The sequence below is a fragment of the Polistes canadensis genome, unplaced genomic scaffold, assembly GCF_001313835.1.
Source record: "Polistes canadensis isolate GaletaPanama2010 unplaced genomic scaffold, ASM131383v1 scaffold_10, whole genome shotgun sequence".
Taxonomy (NCBI): Eukaryota; Metazoa; Arthropoda; class Insecta; order Hymenoptera; family Vespidae; genus Polistes; species Polistes canadensis.
In genome coordinates, this window is record NW_014569557.1 from 83917 (window position 1) to 95895 (window position 11979).

The 11979-nt window shown below is 32.0% G+C and overlaps 2 protein-coding genes across 3 annotated transcripts in view; both read right to left on the reverse strand.

The window, feature by feature from the left end:
- The window catches only part of LOC106793010 (monocarboxylate transporter 9-like), a 13012-nt gene extending 7726 nt beyond the window's left edge, over positions 1-5286 (reverse strand). Inside the window, exon 1 of one of the 2 annotated variants that reach the window (XM_014759571.1) lies at positions 4164-5286. The gene's annotated coding sequence lies outside the window, so the exon portion shown is untranslated. Of the gene's footprint in view, positions 1-491; positions 641-4163 lie in introns of those variants that run through there. The other variant, XM_014759573.1, reaches the window with a different exon arrangement.
- A 4151-nt stretch (positions 5287-9437) lies between these two features.
- Positions 9438-11630, reverse strand: LOC106793060 (ras-like protein 2). The gene is made up of 4 exons (XM_014759668.1): positions 10752-11630; positions 10171-10258; positions 9870-10081; positions 9438-9775 (listed from the first exon to the last, which is right to left on the reverse strand). The coding sequence occupies exons 1-4, from the start codon at positions 10854-10856 to the stop codon at positions 9581-9583; spliced, it is 600 nt and encodes a 199-aa protein (XP_014615154.1). The 5' UTR covers positions 10857-11630; the 3' UTR covers positions 9438-9580.
- Positions 11631-11979: the final 349 nt, after the last annotated feature.

Below are 11979 nucleotides of genomic sequence, written 5' to 3' on the forward strand. Positions count from 1 at the left end.
AAAAAAAAAAAAAAAAACAGAAAAATGTTTGATTTACGTAATGGTTTATTACACGGTCACGGAAGATTTAAAAGTTAAGGTCGATATAAATCAAAGGAATGAGAAGAAGAGGAAGGAAGAGATAGTTACAAAAAGAAGAAGAAGAAAAAGAAGAAGAGGAAGAAGGGAAGAAAAAAAAATAAACCAAATAATAATAATTCTTGGTCGTATTTCGTTCGTTAGTTCGTTCGTTGGTACAACAAATTCGTATGTTATTTTGAAATTGCATAAAATGAAAAAATTGGTTGAACAAACGAATTATTAATTATCCAATAGCAATTGACGCAGGATGATGGGAAGACCCGATAATTGGTCAAACAAAAATATACTTTTAAGTGAGCTAACATAGCATGTAAACTTAACAGAAAGGGAGAAACGTAACACACACCTTACCGGTTTTAATAGTTATCTATATGTTTCTTATATGCTAAGTTATTTTATTTCCAACTTACTTTACTCATATACATTCACTCTATTGGTTTCTTATCCAAATAAGAGGAGGAATAGCCGGAAAAATTCACCTTCCTTGCGTTAAAGCAAACAAGCAAGTCAGTAGAATATACCAAATTGTGTGCAGACACGTTTAGTCTCTAACGGTCCCCGTTCGTTTCTACTTTCAAGCTCGTACGAGTTAGAAGAATATTATCCGACGAAGTTGCGTATCTTCTAGCAACGTATTTTCCGTTCCTCAATTGACTTGTTTTCATCATTTCCATCACGTATGCGCGCGAGTGAATGTACATATATACAGGGTGTCCAATTTTCATTCAATAATAATAATAATAATAATAATAATAATAATTACGATCTCTCACACGGTGTTATTTATAGAGAGATGTTTATTTATATTATATTATATTGTATTATATATATGGTATTGTATTGATTAAATAAATAAAAAAAAAATAAATAAACGAAAAAGAAGGTAGCACGTGATCGTAGATAAAAAAGAAGAAGTAGAAGAATAAGAAGAAGAAACTCCGCGAGTAGAATCTAGAAAATCTTGGGAGGACGAGCAAGGAACTTAAATATCCTAGCCGTTGGTCACCATTTATGGTTATTCTTGGTAAAAACACGTTCCCGCTAATTACTGTGCATTTTCTCGGATTTATATTTATAAACCGCATTTGTATTTTTCTTTTACCGTTTCTACCATAAGGTAAAACCTTAAAGTTGTCGCGAACCCTTTAAGTACCATTCCCATTCGCAAAAGAATTAAACTGGTTCTATCTCTTTCTCGGTAAAGAGAAAGAGAGAGAAGATTTTCTTTGGGATATACCACCATACCAACCACCATATACCGATCTTTATTGGGGTTTATATCGTTCCAACTCGAGGGAATCCCGAGTTTAAGAAAATAAGATAACATTTTTGTTTCTACAAATAGATTAACTTTTTTCAATTTGGAAAATCTTGTTGGGTCGATGAACCTTTCTTTAGAAGAGGACTCGTTCGGCAACAACTTTTTTCCCTTCTTTTCATTCGAAGTGAAAAGAAATCTTTGCCTTTGTAAGGACAAATCCGTTAACACGTTAACTAATACGAGAGTAACCAGTACTCGTACTTATAAGAATCTTTTATCTATATCATTGACAAAAATTACGATTACGAAAGTCATTCTAATTATAACGTTAATTATAATATCATATGAAATAATTATTCATTGAAACATACATCGGTTTTTTTTCTTTCTTTTTTTTTTTTTTTTTTACATAAACCATATAAAATATTAAGAATTTAATCATTCGTCTCTTTTGCTTAAGAAATATCGTTTCAATGTGCGAAAAACAAATTTACGTACGTGCTAATTGACACGCATTTAACTCGATTCACCTGTACGCAAACTGACGTATTAGAATCTTCTCGATGATAATAATTTAATCGTAAACGTGTTAAAGACGAATAAACGAAATAACATACATGCTCGACTTTCTTTTTTTGTTTTAAACAAAATTTATCTTTTTACAAAAATGGAATCGTATCTCGTTTAAAAAGCAACGGGACTTCTTTACGATAGTTTTTTTCGCGTTAAACTTCGCGAGAGAACACATTAAGTCAGTGAAAGAAATTATTTATGTTTATCACCTTTAAAAATAACATCAAATCTTTAAACGCGTTTATTTAAATCTATAAATACATATATATATATATATATACGGTTATTTCATTTTACGAATCTTCGTTTTACAGTTACGCCGGAGGGCAGACACTTCTATCGCGTTCGTCCGTTATTGAATAATTCCTCGAGGACGGCCTTTGCACTTCTCGGCCCAATTTCTAAGAAGACGATGCCTTTACCAATGGAATTCCATTAAACAAACAAAAAAAAAAGAAAAAGGAAAAACAAAAAAAAAAAATTAAGACAAATTTGTCGATTTCTTCGCGATCGAAGGAAGACATTTTCGTAAATTAAAAAAGAAAAAAAAAAAAGAAAGAAACAAAGTGTAACTAATCGATCTACAAATTTTTCTAAATCAATAAACTCGATAACTAATTTGTGAGAATCTTGGTAAAATCAATATTTAACGACTTTTTCTCGATAAAATGTATATTTTTATCTAAAGTAAGAAGTTTTCGTTTGTTGGTTGATGAATCATCGATTATCGAATAAGAAAAGAAAATAAACGTGATTCGTCGATCTACAAATTTCTAAATCAATGAACTCGATAACGAATTTGTGAAAATATTGTCGAACAAATATTTCACTTGTATTCGATAAAACGATATATTGGAAAAATACAAATTAACGTTCGTTAAGAACTTATCGTAGGCTAAAAAGTAGGAGGAAATAAAAAGTGCAGTTAATCATTCTGTATAATAATATTACATATATAAATCGATAGATATTCTGAAATGAGCAAATAAAAAAGAAGATAGAAAAAGAAATAGAAAAACACGATTGGTTTGTATAAATACAAAATTATGATGATAAAAAAGTGATAATAAAAATAAAACGAAACGTTATAATATAATGATGTACTATGAACGTTCGTTTGTTCGTTCGTTCCATTTTAATCTAACGTCTACAATTATTCTGTACAATTACAAACAGACGAATGAATTAATTACGGTTCGAATCATACGTAAAGATACATTGAACGAATCGACATGCACTTTATCACATTCTATACAATATAGACCGTAAAATATTATTATTCGTTCTTGTATCAGCATACATGTATGCGATATAAAATGTATATATATATATATACGTACGGGAACATGTTTAGATGTGTAGCAAGTGTTCTCTGGAGCGTGCATAGATGAAACAAATACAACGTTAATTTGCAAATGACTTAGCTAGTCGATCGTTCGATAGAAAATGAAAGTTTTCCCTTGACAGGACTTCGTGCCGGGCGGCACCGTGGCCGCGGACGTCTATAATTACACGGTAAACACGTCGCCAACGCTATGCTACGAATAACTAATATATTCAAAAGAAGAAGAATAAGAAGAAGAAGAAGAAGAAGTAGAAGAAGAAGAAGTAGAAGAAGAAAAAGAAATGCGTGTCGATCGGTAAAAGAAATAATAAGAATAAGAATAAGAAGAAGAAGATGTTAAGATATATGTATACAACGTTAACATATTAATCTTATCTAAAGGAGATGATGGAGAGTCGATGATGTCGCAGGTAATTTGTGTTACCTTTATTAGAAAACACGGTACATATATTAGATAGTTACGAAATGTGCTTGAGAGATCACTTTCGCGTATTGAAAAGCCGGAAGATTGTTCGCAACTCCCGCCAATTGGTTTCAATCGTTATAACGTTATTTACTTATATTTTCTAATTTAAAATTCCTAATTTTTTTTTTCCCAAAATTACATTAAAAAACCCCCCGGCGAATCAATCGAAACGTAATAAAATAAAATTGACGCGGAAAAAAGTATGTGTTTGATGGGGATTAAAAAAAAAACACATACACACAATTGCAATAGATAGAGAGAGAAAAAAAAAAAAAGAAAAATTTGTTGGAAAAAAATAGGTGATCCCAAGATCGACGAGGAGTAATGGGTTATGTCATAGAAAAATCAATTATATAAGAGAAAGAGAAGAAAGATAGATGGATAGAAAAAGAGAATGAGTGAGAGAAAGAGAGAGAGAAAGAGGAACGTGCACTGACCTGGGGCGCTCGAGTTCGACAGGGCAGTCGCGGACTGTCTGTTCGTTCAGTTGGACGGGGGGAAGATTCTTCATCGGGCGTTCACTATCATCGTGAGTCTTCGACTGGACTGCGTACCCGGCCCGGAGGAGAGAACCCGTTCCAACTCTCCCGGCGGCTCCCTCTTCTTTTTCCTTCAATCCTCGGCCCTGTCTGAGAACGGCCGAAGGTTGCCCTCGGCCGCATTACCTCGGCCAACAGCAGCGTCGCATACCCACCGTCCAGGCATTACGCTGCTGTTGCTGCTCCTGCTGATTCCAGAACGACGAATAAAGAGAACAAGAGACGACAACAACAACAAAAAAAAACAAATAAAATGAGAAGGGAAAGAGAATAGAAGGAAGGAAGGAAGGAAGATGAGGATGAAGAAGAAGAGGAGGAAGAAATAAAAGTAAAATGCTCCTCTTCTTCATTTACGGAGAAACACCATCCTTCTTGTCCGGTCTTTTTAACTTGAAGTTGCTCTCGCGTGCACGATCCGTTCTCGTTGACTGGCGCCTACCATCAACTAAATAGCTTCTGGAATCCCGCGAACAGGAGAACGTAGACAAACGCGACGAGAATGAAGAGGAATTGCTAGGTGGCTAACTGCCTGCCTGCATGCCTGGCTGACTGCCTTAACTATTCAGATAATGTGTAAGAGATCATTTAGGAAACGCCAAAAGTTAACAGCAAGAAGAAACTAAGGGTGCTACGAGATCATTCCTTCGAGTCCCTTTTTCTTTTTTTCTTTTTTTTGCGCCCGACCATTGAACTCCCATATGCTCGTCTTCTTCTTCTTCTTCTTCTTGTATGGTTTTTTTTTTTTTATTTTTCGTTTCTTTTTTTCATATTTATTGTGGCAAGTTTTTAAGCAAAAAATAACCACCTTTATAGGGTGAAGGGAGGAGGTATACATTATCCTAGTGAACAAAAATAGCAGGAGGATCATCTCTCCCCCTTTTCCTTTCTCACTCTTCTCATTTTTCTTTACCATCTTCAATCTTGGACCCCCCTTTGCGGTCCTTGTTTTTGATATACTTCACTTCTTTTTATTTCGACCCGTTCGTTCGTCCGTTCATTCTCCTCTTCGTCCTCCTCTTCTTCTTCTTCTTCTTCCTCCTCCTCCTTCTTCTTCTTCATCCTTCTCCTTTTCCTCTTACTCTTCTTCTTTTTATTCTACATACATCCATCGGCCGGTGGTCATCTCAGTCGGTTACTTTTTATTTTTCACCGAGTGAGGCTATTTTTATCCCCGTATCTTCTTTCTCTTCTTCGTCCTTTTATTCCTCTTCCTCGTGCATCTTCTCCCTTCTCCTATTGGAGAAGTAAAAAGCAGCATGACCTTGATCGTTGCAGAGTGTATATCGCATCTAAACAATAAACGTAGTACATACTACGTACACGCGAGGAAATCAAATAATAAATATGAACAAATTATTAACAATAAGATAAATAAAACGTGCCACACACACACATACACACACAACATTATTATCTGTCATTTATTATTTAAACGAAAAATTCGTTTCAATTTTTCTTTCGTTAATATATTTCTATCTTACCCGCTATCATGGTTACTAAATACGAATAAAGATTGTTCCGCGAGTAAAATAACGTTTATACACAATTTTTCTTCCCTTATATTTCTCTCGAGTTCAGATAATCGGATATTCCTCCTTCATAAATTTGCACTCGGAGGAACGTCGTTCTCCTGTTCGTTCGCAACAAGCAGGTCTTCCACCCTTTAACATCTTCGAGACACGGCGCCTACCGTCATCTTCCTTTTTTTCTCAACCCCTTCCCCTCCCAGCTACCCCCTCGACTCGTACCTACCTACCTACCTACCTACCTACCTCCCCAATCTTTTTTCCTCTTTTGCATTTTTCTCGCCTCCTACTCCTTTTTCTTTTTATTTGTCTTCCTTCCTTCCTTCCTTCCTTCCTTTCTTCCTTCCCACCCTCATCCAACTCCTCTCGTAATAATCATGATTACGAGGATTTTATCGTTTCCCGGTTTTCGTTTGGCTATTTACAACACATAACGATCTATGTCTCTTCAACAAAAGGAATAATAACACAACATATGCGTATATGCACACCAGTCTAATGTTCATAGTCGTTGAAGTGCAGTAGTAAAAGAAGAACTGGTTTTCTTGGCTTGGAATATCTTTGCAAACAAAGGATTAGTTGCTTGGGCCTTGGCGAAGGCCGCATCGCGTAACGATAATATATCCGGGGGGTGGAGGAGAGAGGGCGTGTAGAGGTAATCGAGTAAACTATAGAAACATGGTTTTTACTGAGAATCCTGAAATAGTGTAAAAAAGAAAGAAACATATGTAAATACATACACATGTACACACTTGCACGTAGTCCATTTATAAATATATGCATAAAATTGCGTATATAATTTTATAAATATACGTCTTTATATATATATATATATATATGTAAAAGGTGAGAGAAAGAGAAAGAAAAGGAAGGTAGAAGAAGTAGGAAAATAAAAATGATCGTCGGCCTCTTTACTGGCCTCTTCTCTACGACTACTTTCGAGATAATGTAAAAGAAAAAAAAGAAATGATAGAGGAATCGATGATGATATTTATACTTATAGCGATGCGTTGGATGTAGTAACGTAGCTGGAAGTAATTGAACGGATTCAATATTAGCCTGGTCTGGTCAAGAATAGCCACGGTGGGAATCCCGTCTGACCACCTTGCTGCTCTTCTTCGATCGTTTCTCGGTTAAATTAGGGTGAATGTTCCGTAGCATCAGGTAGAGTAATCATTACTGGATTTTCCCATGGACCGATCCCGATAATCGATATCAAGCAGGACGACTTTTAAACGTTATGTCACTTTATGATAATAATCGTTATCATTTTTTTTTAACATACTTTTGATTTTTTTTTTTCAATAAAATTGTGTAATTTGTTAATAATTCTGTTACGCTAAGAATGATAATAATTTTGTTTAGAGTATACTCGATATATATATATATATTTATTCGTTGCTCGCGAAGAAGAAAAATATTCGAACATGTTTGCCATTTAATCGCTATCGGTAGATTTATGTTTTTGCAAGGAAATAAATTATTAAGAGAGTCAAACGTGACGATAAAGAAATATGATTTAGTATCATATGTTTAAATACATCAAAAAATAATTCTTTTATATCTTTTTTGTTGTTCGTATTTCACGGAGAGATTTCAAAATCTGTAAAAACTCGCGCGCCTTTTGAGTAGGAATTAATACTCTTTAATTGATTTATAGTAGTAATTATTTTTTTTTTTCTCAATTATTACGGTGTTAATTAACAAAGTATATGTTCTTATCTATTGGCACAAGATCGAAAGAAATAATACAAATAAGTTATTCACTTAATTAACGGAATTATCTTACCGATAATCATTTTCTTATTAAAGTTAGTGTCGATTAATTATATACATATATTTTAATAAAATAAATCTATTACAAATAAAATGTAATCATAATCGTTAATTATCATATAAAAATCATCGTGACAAATTAAAAAATAAATAAATTCTAATGACTTCTTGATTACAAATTGACGCATACACAGAGAATGTTTAAAACAAAATGGTGGGAAAAAGAATGGCGGGAAATTGAATCATTTTGAATCGTATTATACACGACAAAGATAAACGTGTGACAATAATGTTTATCATAAATTACAGAGCACATTTCACGTGATATCGACAGGCAATTGTTTAAGTACAAAATATACTTTTTTGGGAAAAACTTGACGAACGATTACATGTTTCTTCTTTGCTTTCACTGTTTTTTTTAAATACTTGTAAGAGGTTACATCAAATACATTATATTGTTATAAAAAATACCATGTGTGTTACATAGATCGTATTAATATCTATTTCGTTACACAAAGACTGAGAGATAGATAACTGGTAGTTAGAAAAATTAATTGTGCGTTACATTTGTTATTGGCCCCATAATTATATTACTGGTTTCAATTTCCTATTATTCATTATTTTCTTATCCTAATGACAAAACGAGTATATAGATCAACAAATAAATAATTCTCCATAAACACATCGAGATATATTATTAATAATAATAATAATAATAATAAACCTCGTGGGGAGGGCAGGTAATAATACCCCCTCAGTAATCCCTGCTTGTCATAAGAGGCGACTAAAAATGAAGCCACTATAGGACATCATATCGTTAATTTTTTCTTTTTCTTTTCTTATATTACTCTTTTCAAGTAAAAATATAAATGAAATATAAAATATTATATTTCTTTTTTCTTAAAATATTACAAAAAAATCAACTTTAAATCAACAGATTTTATTTAACTCTAATTAATATTCAACTGATTCGTATACTCAATTGATTCTTTTTTTGTTTAATAATTGTAAAACATCTTTGAAAGATTTGACAAATTGCAGCATTTCTTGTATTTGCACATAAACTTAAAATTATATAAGATCGCCTATTGTTATTGCTAAATTAATTTCATTAGTACATAACAAACCAAAAAAATCCTACGCAAATATAAATTGTTAAAATATCTGGTAATAAACCTTGTGCAATTTATGCGAAAGAATTATCTTTAAATCTAATTTAAAAATAAAAATTACTCTTGATCTACAAGAGAATACTCGGTTAAAAAATACTACTTAAACGTTAGATTATTGTACTATTTTTGTGAGAAGAGGTACAAATGAAATGTATATAAATTGTTTCCTTTTTTTGTCTTGTTTTGTTTTGTTGTTTTATCCTTACGCAAGAATACTCTCGCATACTTGAGATTTTTTACGACTATTCATTCTTTGCTTCTATTATCGGTGTAAAATTTGTCACAAAAATTCGGTTAATATACACACGTAATTAATATCCTACGATATAAATTCTGATATAAATTATAAGTAAAATTCATCAAAGCAATTACGGTTATTGTTATAAATTTGTTTATAACATAGCATTCGTGTTACTTTGTTACTTTTCTTAAAAACAGATTTATATATTGTTTCGACGATATCGAAACAAATATATGGTCAAAAAACTATATTCGAACTTTTGATTATTTCTTATATAAGAAATCTTATATTATAATATAATATATAGACCGTTTAAAATAAAATAATTTAAATTTAACTTTATCTATCGATCATATCCAACAATATTTTTTCGTTTAATAACTAATGAGATTTTCACATATTAAAATGTATTCTTATACTTTTCTTTTCCTTTCTTCTTCTTTTCTTTTTCGTTTTCATGTAATATAATCGTCAATATCAAAATAATCGCAATATCCTTCATTGCATTGTTTACTAATCGATGTTTCGATAATTTTTCTCATAAAATTTCACCGATTGTATTCGGCGTTGGAAGAATGTTGCAACGCTGCTAAGATAAATTTATAGCATGCAACATTTCTTCTTATTTTTCTTATAATTTGGTTTAAGCGGTGGTCTTTCAGACAATTGAAATTTACGAACAATTTTAACTAATTCGTGAAAGGCTTGATCCACGTTCATTCTTAACTTAGCACTACACTCAATGTAGGGAATTTTCAACTGACGTGCCATATTTTGTGCTTCCTCAACGGATATCTGTAATGCGAAAATTATATACATTAAAGAAATTTATTTACTAAACCTCAGCATTGGTAGTCATTCATTCATAAATTCGTATAATATATCTTACAATTCTTTGGTGATCCAAGTCAGCTTTATTGCCAACCATAAGCATAGGAAACTCGTCACGATCTTTCACTCGAAGAATTTGTCTATGAAATTTTAAAATTTCATCAAACGATGAATGATCCGTGACTGCGAATACAAGCAAGAAACCTTCTCCGCTTCTCATGTACTGTTCACGCATTGCACTAAATTCTTCTTGTCCCGCAGTATCCAATACTAAAAATTAAAATTTAAAGTAAAATTAAAATGATAAACTAAATATTATTATAAATATATTTAATACAAATATTAACACTCAAACGTACTGTCAAGTTTTGCAGGAACGTCATCGATGACACATTGTTTGGTATACGAATCCTCAATCGTTGGATCATAGTCGGTTACAAAATAACTCTACAAAAAAATTAATTTTCAATAAAAAGCACCATTAAAAGTGTTTGTTATTAAATGTAATTAGATTATACTATAATCTAAGTTAAACATATAATACAAGGAAAACAAAAATAGTTTACAATATTGATAGTGTTATCAACTGGTGAGATAAAGTTAGCGTGACCATATATGACAATAGTGTGTGCTTGTATGACATAATCATTAAATGAAATAACGTTCGTATCATTTGATATCGTCTATCAAAATAACGTATAACGAACTTTGACGTCATCAAGTTCTAAATAAGTTTCGTCCGTAGAAAATAGAGAAAAAGTCAAACCTAAATAACCGAAGATGAGATCATAGTTAAAAAATTTATCGTTAATTCATTTCCTTTCGGACAATCTATGAATGGTGTAACCTGGAGAACGATGCTGATTGGTACTTGAACACGTAATTCATACATTTGATTATTGTAGTAACATAAGAGCTAGTAACCATAAAAAGTACTTACTTGAATGAATTGGATTGTAATAGCTGATTTTCCAACACCACCACCACCCACAACTACGAGTTTGTAGGTCTGTGCGTAACTTTGTCTATCACTAGGTTTCGACATTCTTTTTATTTATTTTTAACGACAGTTTTAATTTGTCACATGTATGACAATGAAATGTCACTGGTGCGAATCTTAGATACGAGCAAGTAAGAGACCACAAGAGTAAAGTGAGAAAGAGAGAGGATGAGAATGAAAATGAGAGAGAGAGAGAGAAAAAAAATTGACAAAGAACAACTGAGAGGGGATGTGTATAAAATTGAGTGAGAAAGATAGAATAGTAAAGAATGAGATAGAAATAAAAACAAGGCACGTAAAACTAAATATTCTTTTTTCTTTTTTGTTCAAAGGCACCCCACATAGTCATTTGACTATGAATCAAACACTACGTTTACTACAATTTTTCTTCCTGAGATTCTTTAAAGCAACTCGTTAAGATTGTCTCTCTGGAGCTCAACCACTTTTTCTGGATGAGTATATGAATGTATATATATATGTGCGTATGTGCGTACGTGTTGTTTGTGTTGTGTGTCGTGTGCGTGTCGTTGTTGAGGTTAACACAACGCACAGTAGGAGTATAACGTCCTACGCACAAGGGATTATGCTATTTTGGTTGATTGCGCAGTCGCGATTACGTTAGCATTGAAATGAACATTATTTCTCGTTATTTCTTAATTATTTTTTATAATAACAAACATTCTTACATCGATGAGAAATTATGCAGTACTTGTTATTATACTGTTTACTTTTTAGATTATATAATAAATTAGATTAAGTAACTCAAAGAAATCTATGCGAAACCTCAAGTATAAATATTTCGCCATTGTTGTTTACTTCGTTTCTATTTTTGAAAGAATATCTTATAGCTTTTCCGAAAAGAAAAGATAAAAACTGGTTCTTTTCTCTCTTAACATTATTATTCTTTGACGAAAGAAATCAATTTTGTATTATCCAATCACGGACTCACATGAAATATTCGAGTGAATCAGAAAACAGTCCATTCGCAAAACGATTGACCAATCAGATGGTTTCTTTAGAAATGTCAAAATCTATCGTCGTTGATTCATTTTTGTATAGATACATCATTTAAATTATTAAATGTCTTTCAATTTAGATATATTAATTATTAGTAGAATTTAAAAAGATTGATATTAATTAATTCGTGTTTTATAATGATTTTATAATT

Bases quoted from the DNA above. Each gene is read 5' to 3' on its own strand.
- LOC106793060 (XM_014759668.1), bottom strand. From the start codon at position 10,856: ATGTCGAAACCTAGTGATAGACAAAGTTACGCACAGACCTACAAACTC. The intron at 10,259-10,751 runs GTAAGTACTTTT...ATTTTTTTGTAG, and splicing joins TTACAATCCAATTCATTCAA to AGTTATTTTGTAACCGACTA. The intron at 9,776-9,869 runs GTAAGATATATT...TTCGCATTACAG, and splicing joins ACTTGGATCACCAAAGAATT to ATATCCGTTGAGGAAGCACA.